Source organism: Lithobates pipiens, unplaced genomic scaffold (assembly GCF_037356315.1).
Source record: "Lithobates pipiens isolate NorthernLeopardFrog02 unplaced genomic scaffold, aLitPip1_a1.2 Scaffold_13, whole genome shotgun sequence".
Taxonomy (NCBI): domain Eukaryota; kingdom Metazoa; phylum Chordata; class Amphibia; order Anura; family Ranidae; genus Lithobates; species Lithobates pipiens.
In genome coordinates this window covers 197,506,828-197,527,997 of record NW_027507718.1, presented here as the reverse complement: position 1 = coordinate 197,527,997, position 21,170 = coordinate 197,506,828, and the positions used below count along the sequence as shown (strand labels likewise).

Sequence of the window (21,170 nt, the reverse complement as noted above, 5' to 3'; positions counted from 1 at the left end):
GGGCTGAGAAGATTAAACAGAGGTATTGGTATCGGCACCAATAGTATTTGCACAAGTATCGGTACTCATGCAAATGCACCAACACCTGAGACCGCTACTTACAGGCTCTGTTCTTTGAACTGTTAGTGGGTCTCCCCTGTTGACAGCTGAAGTGTTAAAGAAGTCCGGTAATTGAAAGTAGCCGGAAATGTTTATTAACAACATTACTCAGCCGCTGAAACACTAAAATAAAAAGAAACATTGTTTCTTTTGGAATCTTTCTGTTTCTTCATCTGGAGATCAAAGGGATGAACAAATGTTCCTCTGTTTAACTCCTTATAAACCCTTAATTTACTCTAATCAGCCTTAATTAACTCCCTATGCACTTCCATTTAATTATTTTCCTGCTTAACGTCTATTTTATAAACAATAAACAATTAAAACTTTTTTTTGTTTGCTTTGTTAGTGAATAATTTTACACATATATATTAACATATATTTACACATTTCACATTGAAAAAGTGCAAAATTAAAAAGAAAATCTATTTAGTTAATTTGTAAATAATTTTTCAATGCTTTGTATCACTGCTGACAGCTGACGTGAAAACAAAACAGTTGCGGTAGGTATCGGTAATTGGTATCGGCGAGTACTAAAAACAAAAAGTATCAGTACTCATACATAAAAAAATGGTATTGGTGCATCCCTACTTAGCTGTATATTCAAATGCCAGATCATAAACTCAAACAATGTTAAACAGCATTTTCACTTTGTATTTAATAGGTGTAACTTATTTTTTTACCATCTTTAAGTCTGGTCCTCCTTTTCCAAGCAGGAGGGATTCAAGCAGGCAGCATAGTGTGGTTACTTTACTGATATCCACTTGTGGAATAGCTTGCGTGCATTTTCTAGTGACAAACTTAAGGCCATCTTCTATGTAACGTTCAAACAGATCCAAAATATGCTTCTTTGTATCATCATTTATCTATAATGACACATAGGAGATTATTAGGTACAAAAAATGTACACGATTTTTTAATTAACAATTACAAATCTGGTGCACTTAGGTGACGTATGCCCAGTACACAGGATAAGATTATCTGACAAATTATCACCCGGGTTTTTTTGCATGCTAATCTCGGATCGAATCTGAAGAGTTTACTAAAGTCACAAAAATTTTCATACGACAGAATAAAAATTCGGAAGTGATGTCATGTGTCATAATGCATTTGTATTCCATATTCGAATGACCGATGTACTGATTAAACAAAAATTGTACAATCTGGTATCGTACGAAAAAAACTTTGTGCATGTCCGATCGGATAATATCAAAAAGCTCTGTACTAACGATCCGATTATCATATGAGCACTTAGAAAGCGGTATTTTTCGTACGATTTTCTGTTCGTATGTATGTGCTTAACTTGCTAAATTCTACATATTATACACACTTTTTTTTTAAGTTATTACAATAAACATTTTCCTTAAGCTCACAAAAAGTATAATATCTGTTATGCAAGACAAATATTTTGTTTTGGTCTTTCTATTATCTTACTTACTCCTTTGTGATAATGATTGAATGAGAAGGACTACCCTGCTTTTTCAGGTTTCTGGTTACAAAATGACTTTATGCAACTGTTTCTGTCATACCTTAAATTGAAGTGCCACCCAAAAGTGGAACTTTCACTTTAAGTACTCCTCGCCCCCTGACATGCAACAATTGGCATATCATTATTTTCTGGGGGGGCTGGGTACCTGGTTTGGAGTGCAACTTCCTGTCTCACTTCCTCCCTCCGACCTCTGGCCCCCTAGGCGACTCCTCCTCTTCCCCTAGGCGGCCCCTCCCTCCCGGCAATGTTCTGGGACACGTCACAGGTCCCAGAACATTGCCTGGCCATTAACGGGGCGCAGCGCGGTTCGCGTAAGCTCAGTGAGCGCCCCGGCAATGAATCCGCAAACTGTCACAGCCGGGCGGCCACACTTACAATGTCAGCGCCATGAAGCGGAGGGGTAGAGATCGGAGGCTTTGGGCAGCCACATTGCTGGACCGTGGGACAGGTGAGTGACAGTTTATTAAAAGTCAGGAGCTTTACTTTTTGTAGCTGCTGTCTTTTAATACATCAAAAACCAGTGGAACTCTGCTTTAAATGAAAAGTCTATTTTCACTAATGATACACTGTATATTTAGACTTTTATGATATTGAAAATATTAATATTAAAATTATTTTTAAAAATACCTTTCTATTTTATTCTATATCTAAAGTGCGTTTCTAAAACTGCAACTTGTAGCTGTAATGGGCTAGAAGCATTCTCTACATTGCTTATGCACAAAAAACCCACAAAAATCCAAGCTGGAAGTCAAATTAGAGACATGCCCCGCAAAAGAAATTACATTTTGACCTTTCACAGCTACAGTGATGAAGGGAATAATCCTTTTTCTTTTTGTAGCATAGGTATTGTTCAGGTAATAAAAACACACATTCTTTGAAGTCAATTTGGGATATGATAGTGCTATGATAATGCTATTATTTATTCAGACCAGAAATAAGCAATAAAGAATATTAAACTCCACATGAATATTGTTAAATAAGCAATGTTACATCTATGGAGGCAATTGCGCCTTTTCTCAACTAAATTTAAGTTTAAAGCTGATCTTCACTGCATCTGAGCACCACAAACCACAAACGCTGTTTAATTCATTTTTAACCACTTGCTTACTGGGCACTTAAACCCCCCTCAGTCCCAGACCAATTTTCAGCTTTCAGCGCTGATGCACTTTGAATGACAATTGCGCGGGCATACAACACTGTACCCAAATGAAATTTTTATCATTTTTTTCCCACAAATAGAGCTTTCTTTTGGTGGTATTTAGTTACAGCTCGGAGTTTTATTTTTTGCTAAACAAACAAAAAAAGATGCAAAAAAAAAAAAAGAAATCATGTTTTAATAGTTTGTTATAAAATTTTGCAAACAGGTCATTTTTCTCCTTCATTGAAGTGCGCTGATTAGGCGGCACTGATAGGCTGCATTGGTGGGCACTGATGGGCTGCATTGGTGGGCACTGATAGGCTGCATTGGTGGGCACTGATAGGCTGCACTGGTGGGCACTGATAGGCATAGTTAAGGCGGTACTAATAGGCACAGATAAGGCGGCACCGATGGGCACAGATAAGGCGGCACTGATGGGCAAAGATGGGCACAGATAAGATGGCACGGATGGGTGGCACGGATAAGTGGCACGGATGGGCACTGATAGGTACCACAGATAGATGGGACTGATAGGCACTGATAGGTGGCACTGATAGGTGGCTCTGATAGGTGGCACTGCTGGGCACTGATGGGCGGCACTGCTGGGCACTGATGGGCGGCACTGCTGGGCACTGATGGGCGGCACTGGGGTGCAGCACCTTTGAGGCAGATTGGGTGGCACTGTGGGTGGCACTGTGGGTGGCACTGTGGGTGGCACTGTGGGGTGGCACTGTGGGTGGCACTGTGGGTGGCACTGTGGGCACTATGGGCACTGACGGGGGGCACTGACGGGGGGCACTTACTTTTGCTTTTTATTTTACTTCAGGATGGCACTGCGGGAGGCAGGTGGGCACTGGCAGGTGGCAGGTGGTCCCTTGTATTGATGGCCGTGATCGGCTTTTTTTTTTCTCCTCGCGCTGTCAGCGCGAGGAGGAATAATAGCCGATTACCGGCTCCGTTCTATCACATGATCAGCTGTCATTGGCTGACAGCTGATCACGTGATAAGGGGTCGGGATCGACCCCTTGCATGGATCGGTGATCAGGCGAGTCTCATGGACTCGCCGATCACAGAGCGCGCCGCGCGCGCCCCTCAGGGGGCGCGCAGGCCGCTCGTACACGGGACGACGTCAATAGACGTAGTCCCGGAAATGTAGGTATTGACGGCATTAGCGCGGATCCCAAGTGGTTAATATTCAAAGCAAACTCCCCCATGTCGCTATGTTTTATTTTGTTGAGATATCACTTTGAAAACCACCCCCTAGAATTTCTGGCCATGGCCATCTTGTGTAAGGGCAAATAATAACTGTAGCATTTACTTCCTGATATGCATCTGCCCCTAGCTCAAGCATGCATGCAGGAGAGTGTGCTTTGCTGTGAAAACCTCTCCTCCTCTCCTCCCTCCCTGAAGACTCCTGGGATGTATGACACCATTTGCCTAGGCAAGAAATCAGGAAGTAAAATAATCAATGTCGATTTGGGAGAGTGAAGTTCCACTTTAACTTTAAAAAGGAAAATTGTATTTGGTTAACACATTTTAAAACTTTAAATAATTGTTCCTTTTTTTACAAAGGAAGCACTTACTGATTTGATAACATTTCCTTTGGTCCCTGAAAAAAACATTTCAGTCTAAAGGTATAATTCTTGTAGTTAAAATGTAACATTTCATTGGTTTGTTAACTCAGTAGGTCAAAATTACCTAATCCTCTCTATGTATTAATGTAATGTGCCCCGTGTCTATGCCTTCTAAAAATAATGCTGCAATATACCTGATTCAGAGCGCTGATCAGCAGTCACGTGATCCGCCGTCTCTCTCCTCTCTCTCTCTCCTGACAGCTGAAGTGGGTGGGGCCGAGGATCCCCTGCTGATGTCAGCCAGGAGGGGAGAAGGAGAGGAGGAGCGAGGCGGCCCTGCCCTCTGCGGCTGTCATGCGAGAGAGGAAGGAGATGGCGGTGACCACCGACCAGCGCTCTGAAACAGGTATATCGCAGCATTATTTTTATAAGGCATAGACACAAGGCACTTTACATTAATACATAGAGAAATTATCTAATTTTAACCATAGTTTGAGCAGCAGGAGGGGAGAGGGGGTGGAGAGGAGAGCGACATGGACACAGAGCTGACAAGCAGGAAGGGGTAGGAGTGCACAGAGGAGACAGAGCAGGGCTGGTAAACTGACCACGATGTCAAGGCTCAGCAGCCATGATAAACCATGGTCAGTTTACGGGGGGGGGGGGTATATCCAGGCAGGATCATCCAGGTATTGCAGGTGATAGAGGGGTCCAAATGACACAGCACAAGCACTGTGCTGCATAACATGCTATAAGGGAATAGGATTTATTTTATTTTTTTGAGTTAACAAACACTTTAAAGATGAACCCCAGGTAAACATAAAATACAAAAACGAACGCAGCTATGTTTTCATGAATACATTTTAAATGTATATTTTAAAACAACTAATGAAAGTGCCCATGATAGGTTTATTTAATATATTTAATATTAATATTTAATATCAATATTAATATTTAATAGATAGATTTATTTAAATCGATAATAATAGAATAATTAATGCCAATCTTCTATATAATTTTGTGTGCATATAGTAGTTACTAGAAACCAGTTCATAATTTGGTAGAATGAGAACTGTTAATATCATGGGAAAATGATGTCAGCAAAGACAAATATGTAAGAACAGGAGGGGGGGTATGATCATAACTAAGCAATTGGTAATGCAAGAGGCAAGCAAGGAGGAAAGTCACAAGAAGCAACTTGCATATTTTGTTTCCCTTAGGAACTAGTACAGAGTACACAATAATTTGTCCTAGCTTTCCACGTGCATCTATCTGCTGTGGCTTCTCATTCTGACAAATAAAATCATGGCTCACTGCCAGGTAGAAGAAAGAGTTATGGCAGGTCAAGTAAATCAGGACAGTAGAATTAACAAGATGTGCAAGGGGAATGTAATGATGATACATGAGATGTAACAGCGTATTAGGCCATTATTAGGCAAAGTGTAATGCTAGCCTGCATTTTGTAATGCTTGCATGTATTTGTAATCAATCACATGTGGAAAGTGCTGATCAAGCACCTACTTTGCTTGGCAAGCCAGCTATCCAAGTCTGCACATAGGGCATCCACTTTAATTCCTCTGGATCAATGTAAACCATGCCACACCGGCTTACCGTGGCAGGAGATGCCACTTTTAGATCTTGTACCTGCAAGTACAAAAAAGAATTCTGTAAGAGAATATATGCAATATTGAACGTCACATTGCTTTATACTGCTATACTAATAGCATGCATCACTATATCATAACTGGAAGGAGCGAAATAGAGCTTTTTTTCCAAAATGGCAAAATTGGTTGAAGACGAGGAGGAGAAATTAAAATGGTTTTAATGGTATTTAAGAGTGCAATGGTTTTAAATGGCTCCTGAGGGTTACGGATGCTGCTATCCTGAAACTACTATAGAGCTTTTTTCTTACAGAACGAGAAAACTCACAAAATAAATTAAAAATGTAAATCTACAGGACCCAAATAATGATTAAATACCCAAATTCTCAGAACACCTAAAAAATCTTCTCAATAAAATTTACAAAGAAAAAAGGAGAACATTTTCCCCCATGAGAATTTCAACAAAGCAATTTAAAGAGCAAAAATGAGCAATTCTGTGGAAAAATCAGTCTGTTCATGCCTAGTTAAACTGACAGAGGTACATTGGTAGTGCTCTTTATTAGCTCACTTAAACTATTTAATATACCAAAAGATCACAAGCCAGATGGTGGTTACAGTAGAACTTTTGTATGTTTACTTAGTTATACAGCTATTTAGATTAATGCTACTTAGCCTCACATTCCAGTAGAAGGAAATAAAAATAACTCTTACCCAAACACCATGTGAAAATAGCAACCGCGGTTTCATTGAGGCAGGAAATGATTCTTAGATGAATGCCATTTTTGCCATTACGCAGAATTAGAAAAATATGAGCATAGGATGGGGTTAGTTGTAATATTTGAAAAAGTTATGTTTTGTCAGAATAAGCATTTAGTGTGGACTAATTCTTTGAATTTTTAATCAAAACTGTACCATAACCTTTAAATGTTTCCACACACAGGACAACTCTGATGGCCAACTTAGTCAGGCTTAAACATACAATTTTTTTAAAGGTTTACCTCAAAGACCATATGAATCTGTGGTGTAAATTTTATCCTTTCACTGTTTGCCAAACAGAGCATCTTGTTGTCATCGAGAACAGTGTTCATGTTTTCTATCCACAAAGCATCCACCGGGCCATCACAAACAATCCATTTGTGGTCTTTTGATGTGTCATTCACAGCTGTTCGGACACTCAGTGCCATTAACCCATCCTTCCATTCCAAAGTTAAGTTGTTGACCTCTCCGTATAGTTCACCCATTGTGATCGATTTGGGATTAAGCACATATGTTTTAACAGGTTGGTAAAAATGATGCGTTTCGCCAGCCTTAAATAAGGCAGTCAGTGCATCTGCCAGGATTTGGTAAACTGTAGTTTTTCCTCCACCGGTTGGACCAACCAGCATGACTCCATGCCTCACAATCATGGTTTCAAAGAACTGTATAACTTTGTGTACCATTCTGGCTACAGGTTGTAGACCCCGGGCAAGCATTACATCTATGATGGTAGACTGTAAAGAACCATAGTCGTGTTCAGGAATAATAACTCCAGGAAAGAGGTCAGATATGATGCCACTGAGAAAAAAAATATATCATTTTTATTCGGATAAAAACTGGGACTCAATAGTACTACATTAATAATTATGCACTAAAAACACAAGAAAAATGTAATTCAATGGTATCAAAAACACTTTACTCAACTAGTACATTATTGTCCATAGAGTCAGAGAATGCAGACATTCTTTGTTTGATTTTTTTAATTTCCCCTGTCTCTAAACAATTACATTTTGAACTGCCCGTCACAGTAGATAATTGTTTCCATACTTACAATAAAACACCTCTTAACGACCTCATATCTTATATTAGAAACAATGTTTTACTAAACCACATATAATTCCTTTACATACTTGTAGAATTCAGCTTTACTAGCTATTCCCCAACTGTACATACTAAACTTCATAACATAGAAACCCTGTACCATTTTTGTTGTCTTTATATTATTCATATCTTTCAGCAATTCAGGGTCCCATAAATACATAATATTTCAAGTGAGACCTACCTAAAGTTCTGTGGAATCAGTGCCTTTCTTCTACATGTAATGCCTCTAATGATATACTAATCACAAGACCATAGCTACCATAATTGGGCATCATGGGTACTAATACTAATACATAAGGTGATCATTCTATCAAGCATGAAATCATCGTAATGCGACTGGCAACATATTTAAACATACAGAGATGCCTCCACAATTCACCCCCCCCCCCCCCCCCCGGGTCACCTATGGCTCTAACAAGAGTCAACATTCTGATGCAAATATTTTTGGGTTGAAATTAGACAGGCCTGCAAGGGAGATAAGCCACTGCTCTGACTTATGTTCAGTTCCTTGAAAAAGTTTTCATACCCCATTGAAATTTTCCATATTTTGTCATGTTACAACTAAAAACGTAAATGTGTTTTATTGGGATTTTATGTGATAGACCCACACAAAGTGGCACATAATAGTGAAGTGGAAGGAAAATGATAAATGGTTTTCAACATTTTTTACAAATAAATATGTGAAAAGTGTGGCGTGCATTTTTTATTCAGCCCCCTTTACTCTGATACCCCTAACTAAAATCTAGAACTCATTGCATTCAGAAGTCACCTAATTAGTAAATAGAGCCCACCTTTGTGTAATTTAATCTCAACATAAATACAGCTGCTCTGTAAAGCTCTCAGAGGTTTGTTATGCCGTGTACACACTACCGGACTTTCCTTCAGAAGAAACTCTGACGGTCTTTCCGACGTAGTTCCGCTGAAACGGACTTGCCTACATACTATCACACCAAAGTCCATTCGTTTAGAACGTGATGACGTACGATGGGACTAGAAAAAGAAGTTCAATAGCCAGTAGTCAATAGCTGCCCTTGCATCGTTTTTGGTCCATCAGAATAGCATACAGATGAACGGTTTTCCCGATAGGAATTGATTCAGCTGGAAATATTTAAAACATGTTCTATTTCTAGGTCCATCAGAATTTTTGACAAAAATGTCAGATGAAGCCCACACACGATCGGAATATCCGATGAAATGATTCCATCTGACCTTTTCTGCCTGAAAGTCCAGCCGTGTGTATGCGGCATTAGAGAACTTTAGTGAACTAACAGCATCATGCAGACCTAGCAACACACCAGACAGGTCAGTGATAAAGTTGTGGAGACGTTTAAAGCAGGGGGGCTGAATGAATGCAAATGCACACCACAATTTTCACATATTTATTTGTAAAAAAAAATGAAAACCATTTATCATTTCCCTTCCACTTCACAATTATGTGCCACTTTGTGTTGGTCTATCACATAAAATCCCAATAAAATACATTTACGTTTTTGGTTGTAACATGAAAAAATGTGGAAAATGTCAAGGGGGTATGAATACTTTTTCAAGGCACTGTATGTGTGAATATATTTCAGCTTGAACTACTGAGCTCTATAATCTTCATGTATTTTCAGTAACTGAACAAAGGGTAGCTCTTAAAATATATAAAAAAGGAGTCCAGAACTCCAAGTACTGAATGGAAATGGAAATACAGAATGTTCATATGCAATATCATCTGACTAGAGAATATATTGGATTTTTTGTAATAGCCATAATGAAGAAAATAAATCACACAAATTCTGTTTGTCGATCTACAGATAATAAATCAACATAAAAGAATATATTATATTTATGCATATGTGGCTCACCTGAAGAGATCAGCATCATCAGTTAAGAACTTTGGTAGATTTGAGTCCCGCAAAGCACGAATTAGGACAACATCCTCATTTAAATGTGGGTTTTCTCTTTTGAGCGAGCTTCAAATGTAAAAGAAAAAGAACACATAAAGGTATAAGCATATTAAAAATATAATTAATTTTGTAATTTTGTAATTTCTTAGATTTTCTGGGTTTTAATGGACTAGTCAATATTTTAAATCATGTAATTACATCATAACTTACATTTTCTTGGCCAGATAGCAAACAAATAGGTAAATCATCTGCATAATGTTTATTTTAAATAAATAAAGTCATACACCAAATATGCTGAAAAAGCGAATGCCTGTTTTAAATATAGTAATATTTTTTTATATCCCATTCGTAGACAAACTACATGGCTAGGAATTAATCAATGGCTATATAGTAGTGGTAACAAGCACTGGAACTTGCAAAGGTAAAGCATAATGGGTTACTATGCATTGCATAGTAGCCCATTATGTATCACTTACCTGGCACAGGAGCCAGCGATGCCACTGCTATCCCCAGTAGCACAAAACGTCCATCTTATTTGCGCATTCACACGGGAGCCGCAACTAACGGCATATCGCCGCTAGCAGGAGCATGCTCAGTGTGCCTGCACACTGCTGTCTATGGCGCATGCGCCGTAGACAGCGGTGCCTGTCTTTTTTCAAATATCTCCTAAACCATGTAGGTTTAGGAGATATTTCATGGACCTAATTGCCAGCTCCTATCTCTCCACAGTGACTCACCTGTTGTTGATATCCTGCTCGTCAGTCCTGCCTAGTTAAGCCGTCCAGTCCAGGATCTCTGTCTTCCCCTTGGTCACATCTCTAGAGACGCTCTCCTGTGTTCCTGTTAAAGACTTGCTTGGCTAACATTGCTTCTAGCTCCAGATCCTGCTTGCTGTTCTACTACGCTCATCTCTGGGCCCCTGACATTTTGGCTTGTCTGACTATCCATTCTGGTTCCTGAACTCTGTCTATGTTTTGACTACGTTTACGCTGTTTACCTTTTATTATTATTAAACACGTGTGATTTGACCACTAAAGATGTGGAATTCCCTTCCACAGGCGGTGGTCTCAGCGGGGAGCCTTGATAGTTTCAAGAAACTATTAGATAAGCGCCTGAATGACTGCAACATACAGGGATATACAATGTAATACCGACATATAATCACACATATAGGTTGGACTTGATGGACTTGTGTCTTTTTTCAACCTAACTAACTATGTAACTATGTAACTATGATTTAACTGTACTTCTGTCTCAGTCTGATTCATGGTCTCTGACAGTAGACGAAGCCCATGAATTCAGAAGATGCAGTCAATCCACTTGTTGTTAATATTTTTTCCAGATTGGAAGAGCAGGATCACCACATGGATCAGTTTGCCATGGGGTTACAAACGCTCCTGAGTCGCACGGCTCACCTGGAATCTCAGACTGTGGCTGCTCCTGTACAACCTGTGTTGTAGGCTGTCCCTGCTGCTGCTCCAGTCTCTGGGTAGGCACCCGCCTTGAGTATTACCTCTATAAGAGGTATGTCTGGTTCTGCTCCGCTTCCCCAGCGATTTGGGGAAGATCCAGTCCAATGCAAAGGGTTTCTCAACCAAGTTGAGATATACTTTGAGATGCTGCCCCAGGCGTTTCTCATGGACAGACGCAAAGTAGGTTTCATGATATTTTTGCTTTCTGAGAGAGCTTTGGACTGGGCAAACCCTCCATTGGAGACGTAAAAACCTGTTGTCTTGAGTTACCCTGAGCTTGTGACTTCTTTTAAAAGGGTATTTGACATTGCCGTGCACTCAGCTTCTGCTGCCAAGTGCCTCATGTCCATCAAACTCAAAGAGAGTACAAGAACTGTTGCCGATTACACCACTGAATTCCGTACTCTGGCAGCAGAAGTTTCTTGGAACAATGAGCAGTCCGAGATATACCCACTGAGCTGGAGAGGTTGATCACATTTGCCATCCTGATTGACTCAAGACTCAGAGAAAGTCTCCCTTTTAACCACTACAATACAGGGCACTTTCGCCCCCTTCCTTCCCAGCCCAATTTTCAGCTTTCAGTGCTCTCGCACTTTCAATGACAATTGTGCTGTCATGCTACGCTGTACCTAAATGAAATTTTTATCATTTTCTTTGCACAATTAGAGCTTTATTTTGGTGGTATTTATTCACGACTCTGTTTTTTTTTTTTTTTGCGATATAAGTGAAAAAATAGCAGAAATGTGGAAAAAAAACAATATTTTCTTCTTTCTATTTTAAAAGAAATCCCAAAAAATTAAATTTTGTCATAAATCTAAGCCAAAATGTATTCTGCTACATGTTTTTGGTAAAAAAAAATTCCGTTAAGTGTATAAAAATGGGTTTGTGTGATCACAGACATATGTACACAATTGATCATGTACAGATATGTGCAGGTGATTACAGACATATGTATGCAGATAATCATTGGGACATGTGATTTTAGTGGGACATATGTGGGGTACATGTGTTTTTATTATTTAGGGACATGTGTTTTTATTATTTGGGGACATGTGTGTTTTGGTGACATGTGTGCTTTGTGTGGGGACATGTGTGTTTACACTGTGTTTTACACTAGGTTGGTGATCAGTGAGTAAAAAGCTGTAAAAAAAAGCTCATACTCACTGATCACCAGCCGGCTGAAGCGATCCGCTCTCCTCTCCTCAGCGACGCCTTCCGTGTGAGGAGAGGAGAGCCGATTGCCTAGCAACCGAATGTTTGTTTAAATCACATGACAGCTGTGATTGGACATGGCCTTATGTGATGAGGAGGGCCAATCACAGAGCCCTCCTGCCGATCTGAGATGCGCCGTGTCCGGGTGACGCGATTGGATTGGGTCGCTGCGTGGGCACGCACGTGCGCAATCTCCCTCCTTCTGAAGGACGTTCAGGAATGTCCAGTCAGAAGGAGAGAGCTCTCACCCAGCCGTATATATAAATTGGCCGGGTGGGAAGTAGTTAAGGAGCGCTTGCTGAAGCCTCCTGTACATTTGTCTTCGAATTTTGCAGTCCCACCCTTGCCTCCCTCACCTCCCATGCCTCCTGGTAACAAGTCGGTCTGTTAAGATGAACCCATGCATTGGGCTTTACGCATTTCTCTGTGGATGAGAGAACCCTTAGGAGGAGGGAGAGATTGTGCCTTTATTGTGGCCAGGCAGGTCACTTTTTGAAGTCTTTTTCTACCCGTCCAGGCAACGCCCGAACCTTGAGGTCCTGTCACGCACAGACCTTAGGTGGCGTTGTTTTGTCCCCAGTTATCCAGAAGGATAAGCCCCTGGTTTTGGGTTACCCTCTCTTGGGCAGAGTCATCCATCAAGATACAGGCTCTAATTGACTCTGGGGCTGCAGGCCTGTTCATTGATGCTGCCTTTGTATCTAAGCATTCGATTCCGCTGCAGCTGCGTGACACTTCACTTGCCATTGAGGTTCTTGACGGAAGACCTCTACAGCCTGCCCATGTGACTCATGAGACTGTTTTGTTGTCCATGGCCGTAGGTGCTCTTCACCATGAGATAATCCAATTTTAAGTTATTTCATCACCCAAGTTTCCACAGGTTATTGGTTATCCTTGGTTACAGAGGCACAACCCCTCTTTTGATTGGCTCCATGCTGAGGTTCTCTCCTGGTCGCGACAATGCAATAAGACATGCTTCCAGAAGGTAGCGAAGGTCCTGTGCACCTTTTCACTCTCCTCCCTGCCGGAGGAGTACCACGATTTTAACGATGTCTTTGACAAAGGTCAAGCCAGTAGTTTGTCTCCACACCAATTGTATGATTGCGCATTTGACCTTCAACCTGGTACCATACCCCCTAGTGGCCAGGTTTACCGTTTGTCGGTCTTGGAGGAGTATGTTGCAGATGCAATTTCTCGAGGTTTCATCTGCAAATCCTCATGTTGGTTTCTTCCTTGTGAAGAAGAGTGAACTGAGACCTTGTATTGATTATAGGGGTCTCAATCGTTTCACGATTAAGAATGCCCATCCGATTCCATTGATTATGGAGTTATTTGACCGTCTCAAGGGAGCAACGGTTTTCACAAAGCTTGATTTGAGAGGGGCATACAATCTTGTGAGGATTAAGGAGGGCGATGAGTGGAAAACTGCGTTTATTACCAGAACAGGCCATTATGAGTACCTCGTAATGCCTTTTGGACTTTCTAACACCCCAGCAGTTTTCCAGGAATTTATTAACAATGTCCTCCAAGATTTGTTGCAGTTTTGTGTGGTGGTTTATCTCGATGATATCCTGATATTTTCCAAGTCCCTGGAGAGCCACCACACAGATGTCTGTCGTGTGCTTCAGAAACTAAGAGAGAACAATCTCTATTGTAATTGGAGAAGTGCAAATTCCATTGTGAACAGGTTAAATCTTACAGTGGCCCCGACCCGTGGGTTTACATCCTCTGCAGCGTTTTCTTGGCTTTGCCAACTTGGGCACAAGTCCAGGAGGCTTTGCGACTTGCTAACGATAGGTACAGACTCCATGCTAACCCCAGGCGCCTGCCTGTGCCTTCCCACCAGGTTGGGGACAGGGTCTGGCTGTCATCTCGCAATCCCTGACTTTGTGTTCCCTCTCTGAAGTTCGCACCTCAGTTTATTGGGCCTTTCCATATTCTTCGCAGGATTAACCCAGCGGCTTATACTTTAGACCTTTGTTCTAATATGCGTATTTCGAATGTATTTCATGTCCCCCTATTAAATCTTTTGGTCTGCAACCCCTTTACCACCTTAGTGTCTCGTCCTCGCCCTGTACAGGTTGAGAACCATGAGAAGTATGAAGTACAGTCCATTGTTGACTCCTGTAGGTTCCGTGGGAGCATACAGTACCTGGTGCATTGGAAAGGGTACGGTCCAGAGGAACGCTCTTGGGTCTCATCCTCAAACATATATGCCCCTGTCCTCCTCTGTGATTTCCATAGATGTTTTCCCCTCAAGCCTGGTGGTCCTACGAGGGGGAGGGATCATTGAGGAGGGGGTACTGTCAGGCCAGGGCTCAGCCCTACCTTCTCAAAGCTGGTCACTCAGCTGTCGGCTGATTGCCAGCTCCTATCTCTCCACAGTGACTCACCTGTTGTTGATATCCTGCTCGTCAGTCCTGCCTACTTAAGCTGTCCAGTCCAGATGATCTCTGCCTTCCCCGTGGTCACATCTCTAGAGACACTCTCCTGTGTTCCTGTTAAAAACTTGCTTAGCTGGCATTCCTTCTGGCTCCAGATCCTCCTTGATGTTCTACTACGCTCATCTCTGGTTCCCTGACTGTCACGATCGCCCTAACGTCTCGACTAGACATAGAAACCTTACCCATCGGAACCTGTCGTGGAGAGTCCGTCGTTTCCCGTCAACGCGCGTCAAAGCTAACGAACGTACTCTCGTCGACACGAACACGCACACGCGCACACGTAGGTCACGAACGGGTGCACGTCTACGTGCGAGGGCGCGCTGACCCGTCGTACGTTCGCTTGGCGCCCTGAAGCCTTCTTTAGTCATTGGCTCCCTTCCATCTGTGCTGTCCAGTCTACAGCGTGTCCGTGATCCGTGCTGTTTGTATCCGAACCTGTTATCTGATTCCTGACATCCGGCTTGTTCCTTGACTCTGATCGATTGCTGCCTGCCTACGACCTCTGCCTGTTTGACCACGTTTTCTGCCTCATCCCTTTGTACCTTGCTGATCGTCTCCTGCTGACCCGGCCTGTATCTGACTCCGCTGTTCCTGCTACCTACCTGAGTTCCTGCATTACGGAACATCTGCTCACCAGCCAGTTCCCGCACTTGTGCCTGCCAGCGACAGTCAAGCACCATCCGCTATACCAGCCTGTTATCTGTGCCCAGCTGACCTCCCGGACCAATACCGTCTACCAGGCACTTGTGCCCTCTGGACTGTTGAATACCTGTCTCCACCTTCAGGGGTTCAATAGCCAGGGGATACGAGGGGCCGCTCCCTGCATTCCAGGCTCAACCACCAGGTACGTGACAGTACTGGACAGCCATGTCCGAGCCTGCGCAGGGAGCCTCCCCCATGGACGAACTCTGCCACCATCTGGCCGGCCTTACACAGGCAGTTAAGAACCTACAAGAGGGCTACGGCAGACTGGAGGAACAAATCCAGGCGCTATCCGCCTCTGCACCAGCGGCTCCTGGGGCCCATGCCCCGCCGTCAGTCGTGATGCTGCCACCTGAACCCAGGGTCCCAACCCCGGAACGGTTCACAGGGGACCGGAGCAAGTTCAGGGCATTCCGCAACTCCTGCGAACTCTACTTCGCCCTACAGCCCAGAACTTTCTCCCTTGAGGCAACGAAGGTGGGGTTCGTCATCTCCCTGTTAAGCAATGAACCCCAGGCCTGGGCACACCGACTGTTGGAACAGAAGGATCCGTCCCTAGACTCCATGGACACTTTCTTCCGGGCAATGTCCAGGCTTTATGAGGACCCCCAGCTAGCCGCCACTGCCGAAGCAGCCCTACATGCCCTACAACAAGGTCGCAGACCCGTAGAAGACTACGTCTCTGAATTCCGACGTTGGAGTGCAGACACGGACTGGAACAATGCGGCCCTGCGGTACCAGTTCCGCATGGGGCTTTCCGAGGCCCTGAAAGACGAGCTGGCACGAGTGGGTGTTCCTGAAACCCTGGAGGCCCTGATTGACATTGCTATCCAGATTGACAGGCGTTTGAGGGAGCGCCGCCAAGAACGATCCACCACAACTCCCCGTCCGGTTTGGATGTTACCACGGGTGCCTAGTCACCCACCTCCGCCTGTTCCAGTTGCATCCACATCGGACGCTCCGGAGCCTATGCAGCTGGGGCTACTTCGCCCATCCCTGACCCCGGAAGAACGCCAGCGTCGTCGGGTCAATAACCTATGCCTATACTGCGGGGAACCAGGGCACTTTGTTCGTTCCTGCCCGGCGAAGATGCGTAAGTGCCTCCGTGTTCCACCTGTCTCGTCTCCTATGTTGCCAGATAACATCTCCCATCTAGCTGTTCCTGTTCTCTTGCAGCTCCCAGGAAGGACTATCTCAACCCACGCGGTAATTGATTCCGGGGCATGCAGTGGCTTTATTGACTCGTCTTTCGCCCGAATGAACAGGATCCCTCTTAGACCACGAGGGAAGGGGCTCTCGGTATACCTGGCTGATGGGTCTACCTTGGAATCAGGACCAGTAATTCAGGAGACCAGTCCTCTACCCGCCATCATCGCCGGGTCTCACCAAGAACTCCTTTGCCTAGATGTCATCCAGTCTCCCCTGTTCCCCATCATCCTAGGCATGCCTTGGCTGAAGGCACACAATCCACACATCAACTGGGCCCCCGGAGTAATCAAGTTCCCCTCTGACTACTGCCACCAGCATTGTTGTCCGACTCCCAATGGGGACTCGTCAGTCCTTCTCTGTCTGGATGCGGATGAAGAAACCCGACAAGCTGTACCTGAGCAATACCATGCGTTTCTCGATGTTTTCAGCAAGAAGGGCGCAGAAACTCTCCCTCCTCATAGGCCTTATGATTGCCCTATTGAACTGCTCCCGGGGGCAGAAATTCCGTTCGGAAGGATCTTCCCACTGTCCGAATCCGAATTGAGTACTCTAAAGACCTACCTGGACGATAATCTTAAAAAAGGGTTCATCCGACCTTCCACCTCCCCAGCCGGCGCTGGGATCTTCTTTGTAGAGAAGAAGGACCAATCCTTACGTCCGTGTGTGGACTATCGGGCACTAAATAAAATCACAGTTAAAAATCGCTACCCTCTGCCATTAGTACCTGAACTTTTCCAGAGACTGGGTTCCGCTAAACTATTTACAAAGCTGGATCTTCGGGGGGCTTACAACCTCGTCCGTATCAGAAAAGGCGATGAGTGGAAAACAGCTTTTCGTACCCGCTTCGGACACTATGAATATTTAGTGATGCCTTTCGGGTTATGTAACGCCCCGGCTACGTTCCAGCATTTTGTGAACGACATTTTCAGAGACTATTTAGATTTGTTTGTTATCATTTATTTGGATGATATACTAATCTTTTCCTCCACTTTAGCCACCCACAGAGAACATGTCAAGAAGGTCCTGACTCGCCTCCGCTTTCACGGCCTGTATGCCAAGCCTGAAAAATGCGTTTTCGAGAAGGAGAGTATCCAGTTCCTTGGTCTGATTATCTCGAGTCGAGGGGTCGAGATGGATCCCCAGAAGATAACTGCAATCCAGGACTGGCCTGCCCCATCCGATAGAAAAGGAGTTCAGCGGTTTGTGGGCTTCGCGAATTTCTATCGCAAATTTATAAAGGGATTCTCCTCCATCATCGCCCCCATTACCGGGCTAACCAAGCTGGGCACCAAGTTCCGCTGGACACCTGAGGCACAAGAGGCCTTCGAAACCCTGAAAAAGCTATTCGTTTCAGCTTCGATTCTGAAACATCCTGATCCTACCCTGCCATACACTCTTGAGGTTGACGCTTCGGAGGTGGCAGTCGGAGCTGTGCTGTCCCAGAGGCAGGGACCTAAGTCCTTACTCCACCCAGTTGCGTTCTTCTCCCGCAAACTATCCGAAGCCGAGAGAAACTACGACGTGGGCGACCGTGAGCTACTGGCAATTAAGTCGGCACTGGAGGAGTGGCGCTATCTGCTAGAAGGGGCTATCCACCCAATCCTGATTTATACAGATCACAAAAACCTCGAATATCTGAAGACAGCTAAAAGGTTGAAGCCTCGTCAAGCCAGGTGGGCACTCTTTTTCTCAAGGTTCGTATTCCACATAACCTTCCGCCCCGGATCCAAGAACACGAAGCCAGATGCTTTATCTCGTATGTTTAGCCAGCCGGAAGATCCACCTCTCAGTGACACCATCCTTTCTGCTGGAAACTTCCTCTTACTCCAAGGAGATGTGGTCTCTCAAGTTAAACAGGCTTCCAGAGGCGCCTCACCTCCATCCGGTATCCCGCTGTCCTCCAGCGATGATCTTATGTGGCATGGGAACAGGATCTTCGTCCCCCAGACAGTTCGGACCTTGGTTCTGGCTTCCTGTCATGACCATCCCATGGCTGGCCACTTTGGAACATTCAAAACATTAGAATTACTCAGGCGTAACTTCTGGTGGCCGCGGATGAAGAACGACTGCAAGAGTTACGTACAGGCCTGCACGACCTGCATTCGGAGTAAGGGCAACAAGTCCAGAGCCTGGGGTTTACTAAGACCTCTACCTGTTCCTGATAGACCATGGAGAATGATCTCCATGGATTTTATCGTCGAACTCCCCCCTTCGGAGAACCATACAGCGATCTTCGTCGTAGTCGACAGGCTCACGAAGATGGCTCATTTCTTGCCCATGAAGGGCACTCCCTCTGCCGCGGAGACAGCTAACGTCTTCATAAAGGAAGTTATAAGACTTCATGGCATCCCCGCCAATATCACGTCTGACAGGGGGGTGCAGTTCACATCTAGATTTTGGAAGGCACTCTGTGCAACTCTGAAGATCGACCTCTGCATGTCCTCAGCCTACCATCCGCAGACCAACGGTCAGACCGAGAGGACGAATCAGACCTTAGAGCAGTACCTGCGTTGCTTCTCGTCCTTCTCACAAGACGATTGGGTCTCCCTGCTACCTATGGCCGAGTTCGCCTACAATAATTCAGTCCATTCAGCCACCAAACAGTCCCCTTTTTATGCAAATTTCGGGTACCATCCGTTGTTCTTGTCTGGCGATCTTCCTGAATGTCCGGTACCAGCGCTTCAGAAGAGACTTGCTTTCTTTGAAGAGAATAATAAACTCTTACAGGAAACCTTGACTAAGTCGCAGGAACATAATAAGAAAGTCTTCGACAGAAGAAGAAGAGGGGAGCTGGATCTCAAGACCGGGGATAGGGTCTGGCTGTCCACCTTAAATCTCAAGTTATCCTGTCCCTCCAAGAAATTGGGTCCAAAATTCCTGGGTCCCTTCCCGATCAAAAGGAAACTAAATGACGTGGCATTTGAGTTGGAACTCCCTGAGTCTTTCCGAATTCACCCGGTGTTCCACGTATCGCTCCTCAAGCCTGCAGTTGAGGATCCTTTCTCTGACAGGACCTCCTGCCCTCCGGAACCTGTGTTGGTCGATGGAGAGATTGAGTTCGAAGTTGAGGCCATCCTGGACTGTAGGAAAAGAGGAAACCAGGTCCAATTCTTAGTTAAGTGGAAGGGCTACGGACCCGAGGAGAATTCCTGGGAGCCAGAGGCTAATATTCATGCCAAGAGACTTATCCGCGCCTTCAAGAATTCTCACCCGAACAAGTGGGCTCGGTTGGGCATCCGGGGGCTGCCCCTTGGGGGGGGGCAATGTCACGATCGCCCTAACGTCTCGACTAGACATAGAAACCTTACCCGTCGGAACCTGTCGTGGAGAGTCCGTCGTTTCCCGTCAACGCGCGTCAAAGCTAACGAACGTACTCTCGTCGACACGAACGCGCACACGCGCACACGTAGGTCACGAACGGGTGCACGTCTACGTGCGAGGGCGCGCTGACCCGTCGTACGTTCGCTTGGCGCCCTGAAGCCTTCTTTAGTCATTGGCTCCCTTCCATCTGTGCTGTCCAGTCTACAGCGTGTCCGTGATCCGTGCTGTTTGTATCCGAACCTGTTATCTGATTCCTGACATCCGGCTTGTTCCTTGACTCTGATCGATTGCTGCCTGCCTACGACCTCTGCCTGTTTGACCACGTTTTCTGCCTCATCCCTTTGTACCTTGCTGATCGTCTCCTGCTGACCCGGCCTGTATCTGACTCCGCTGTTCCTGCTACCTACCTGAGTTCCTGCATTACGGAACATCTGCTCACCAGCCAGTTCCCGCACTTGTGCCTGCCAGCGACAGTCAAGCACCATCCGCTATACCAGCCTGTTATCTGTGCCCAGCTGACCTCCCGGACCAATACCGTCTACCAGGCACTTGTGCCCTCTGGACTGTTGAATACCTGTCTCCACCTTCAGGGGTTCAATAGCCAGGGGATACGAGGGGCCGCTCCCTGCATTCCAGGCTCAACCACCAGGTACGTGACACTGACGTTTTGGCTTGTCTGACTATCCGTTCAGGTTCCTGAACTCTGGCTATGTTTTGACTACGTTTACTTTGTTCACCTTTTTTATTATTATTAAACAAGTGTGATTTAACTGTACTTTTGTCTCAGTCTGATCCATGGTCTCTGACACCACCCTAACCTGAGCCAGCAAAATTCTGTTTTGTGTGTTATACCCTGTGCTTGATTTTTTATTCTGTTATTCTGGAAAGGAGGACCAAAAAGAACCAACATGCCCCCACTGCACAAGTAAAACAGAGAGTATTTCCAGTATACTTTTTACTTTCATCACAAAAGCTTTAAAAATATATTTTTCTCATTCTAGGATACTGCCAAAGCCATTGATTTAAAGTATAGATACAGTCTAATACTATACAGGAATTTATTCAATCTGGATACAGCTGTTTTCGACTTTATTGGTCATCATCAGTAAAGTGCATGTAAACTAAGGCTTCTGTGAAGTGGGGATTCAGGAATGACAAGATATGATTGT

The 21,170-nt window shown here is 44.5% G+C and overlaps 1 protein-coding gene across 1 annotated transcript in view; it reads right to left on the bottom strand.

The window, feature by feature from the left end:
• Positions 1-21,170, bottom strand: part of DNAH6 (dynein axonemal heavy chain 6) — a 418,858-nt gene that overhangs the window by 198,540 nt on the left and 199,148 nt on the right. Inside the window, exons 33-36 of the mRNA XM_077476093.1 lie at positions 9,600-9,707; positions 6,894-7,449; positions 5,816-5,938; positions 780-962 (exon numbers count right to left, since the gene is read on the bottom strand). Coding sequence (XP_077332219.1) covers positions 780-962; positions 5,816-5,938; positions 6,894-7,449; positions 9,600-9,707 — 970 coding nt within the window. The remainder of the gene's footprint in view (positions 1-779; positions 963-5,815; positions 5,939-6,893; positions 7,450-9,599; positions 9,708-21,170) is intronic.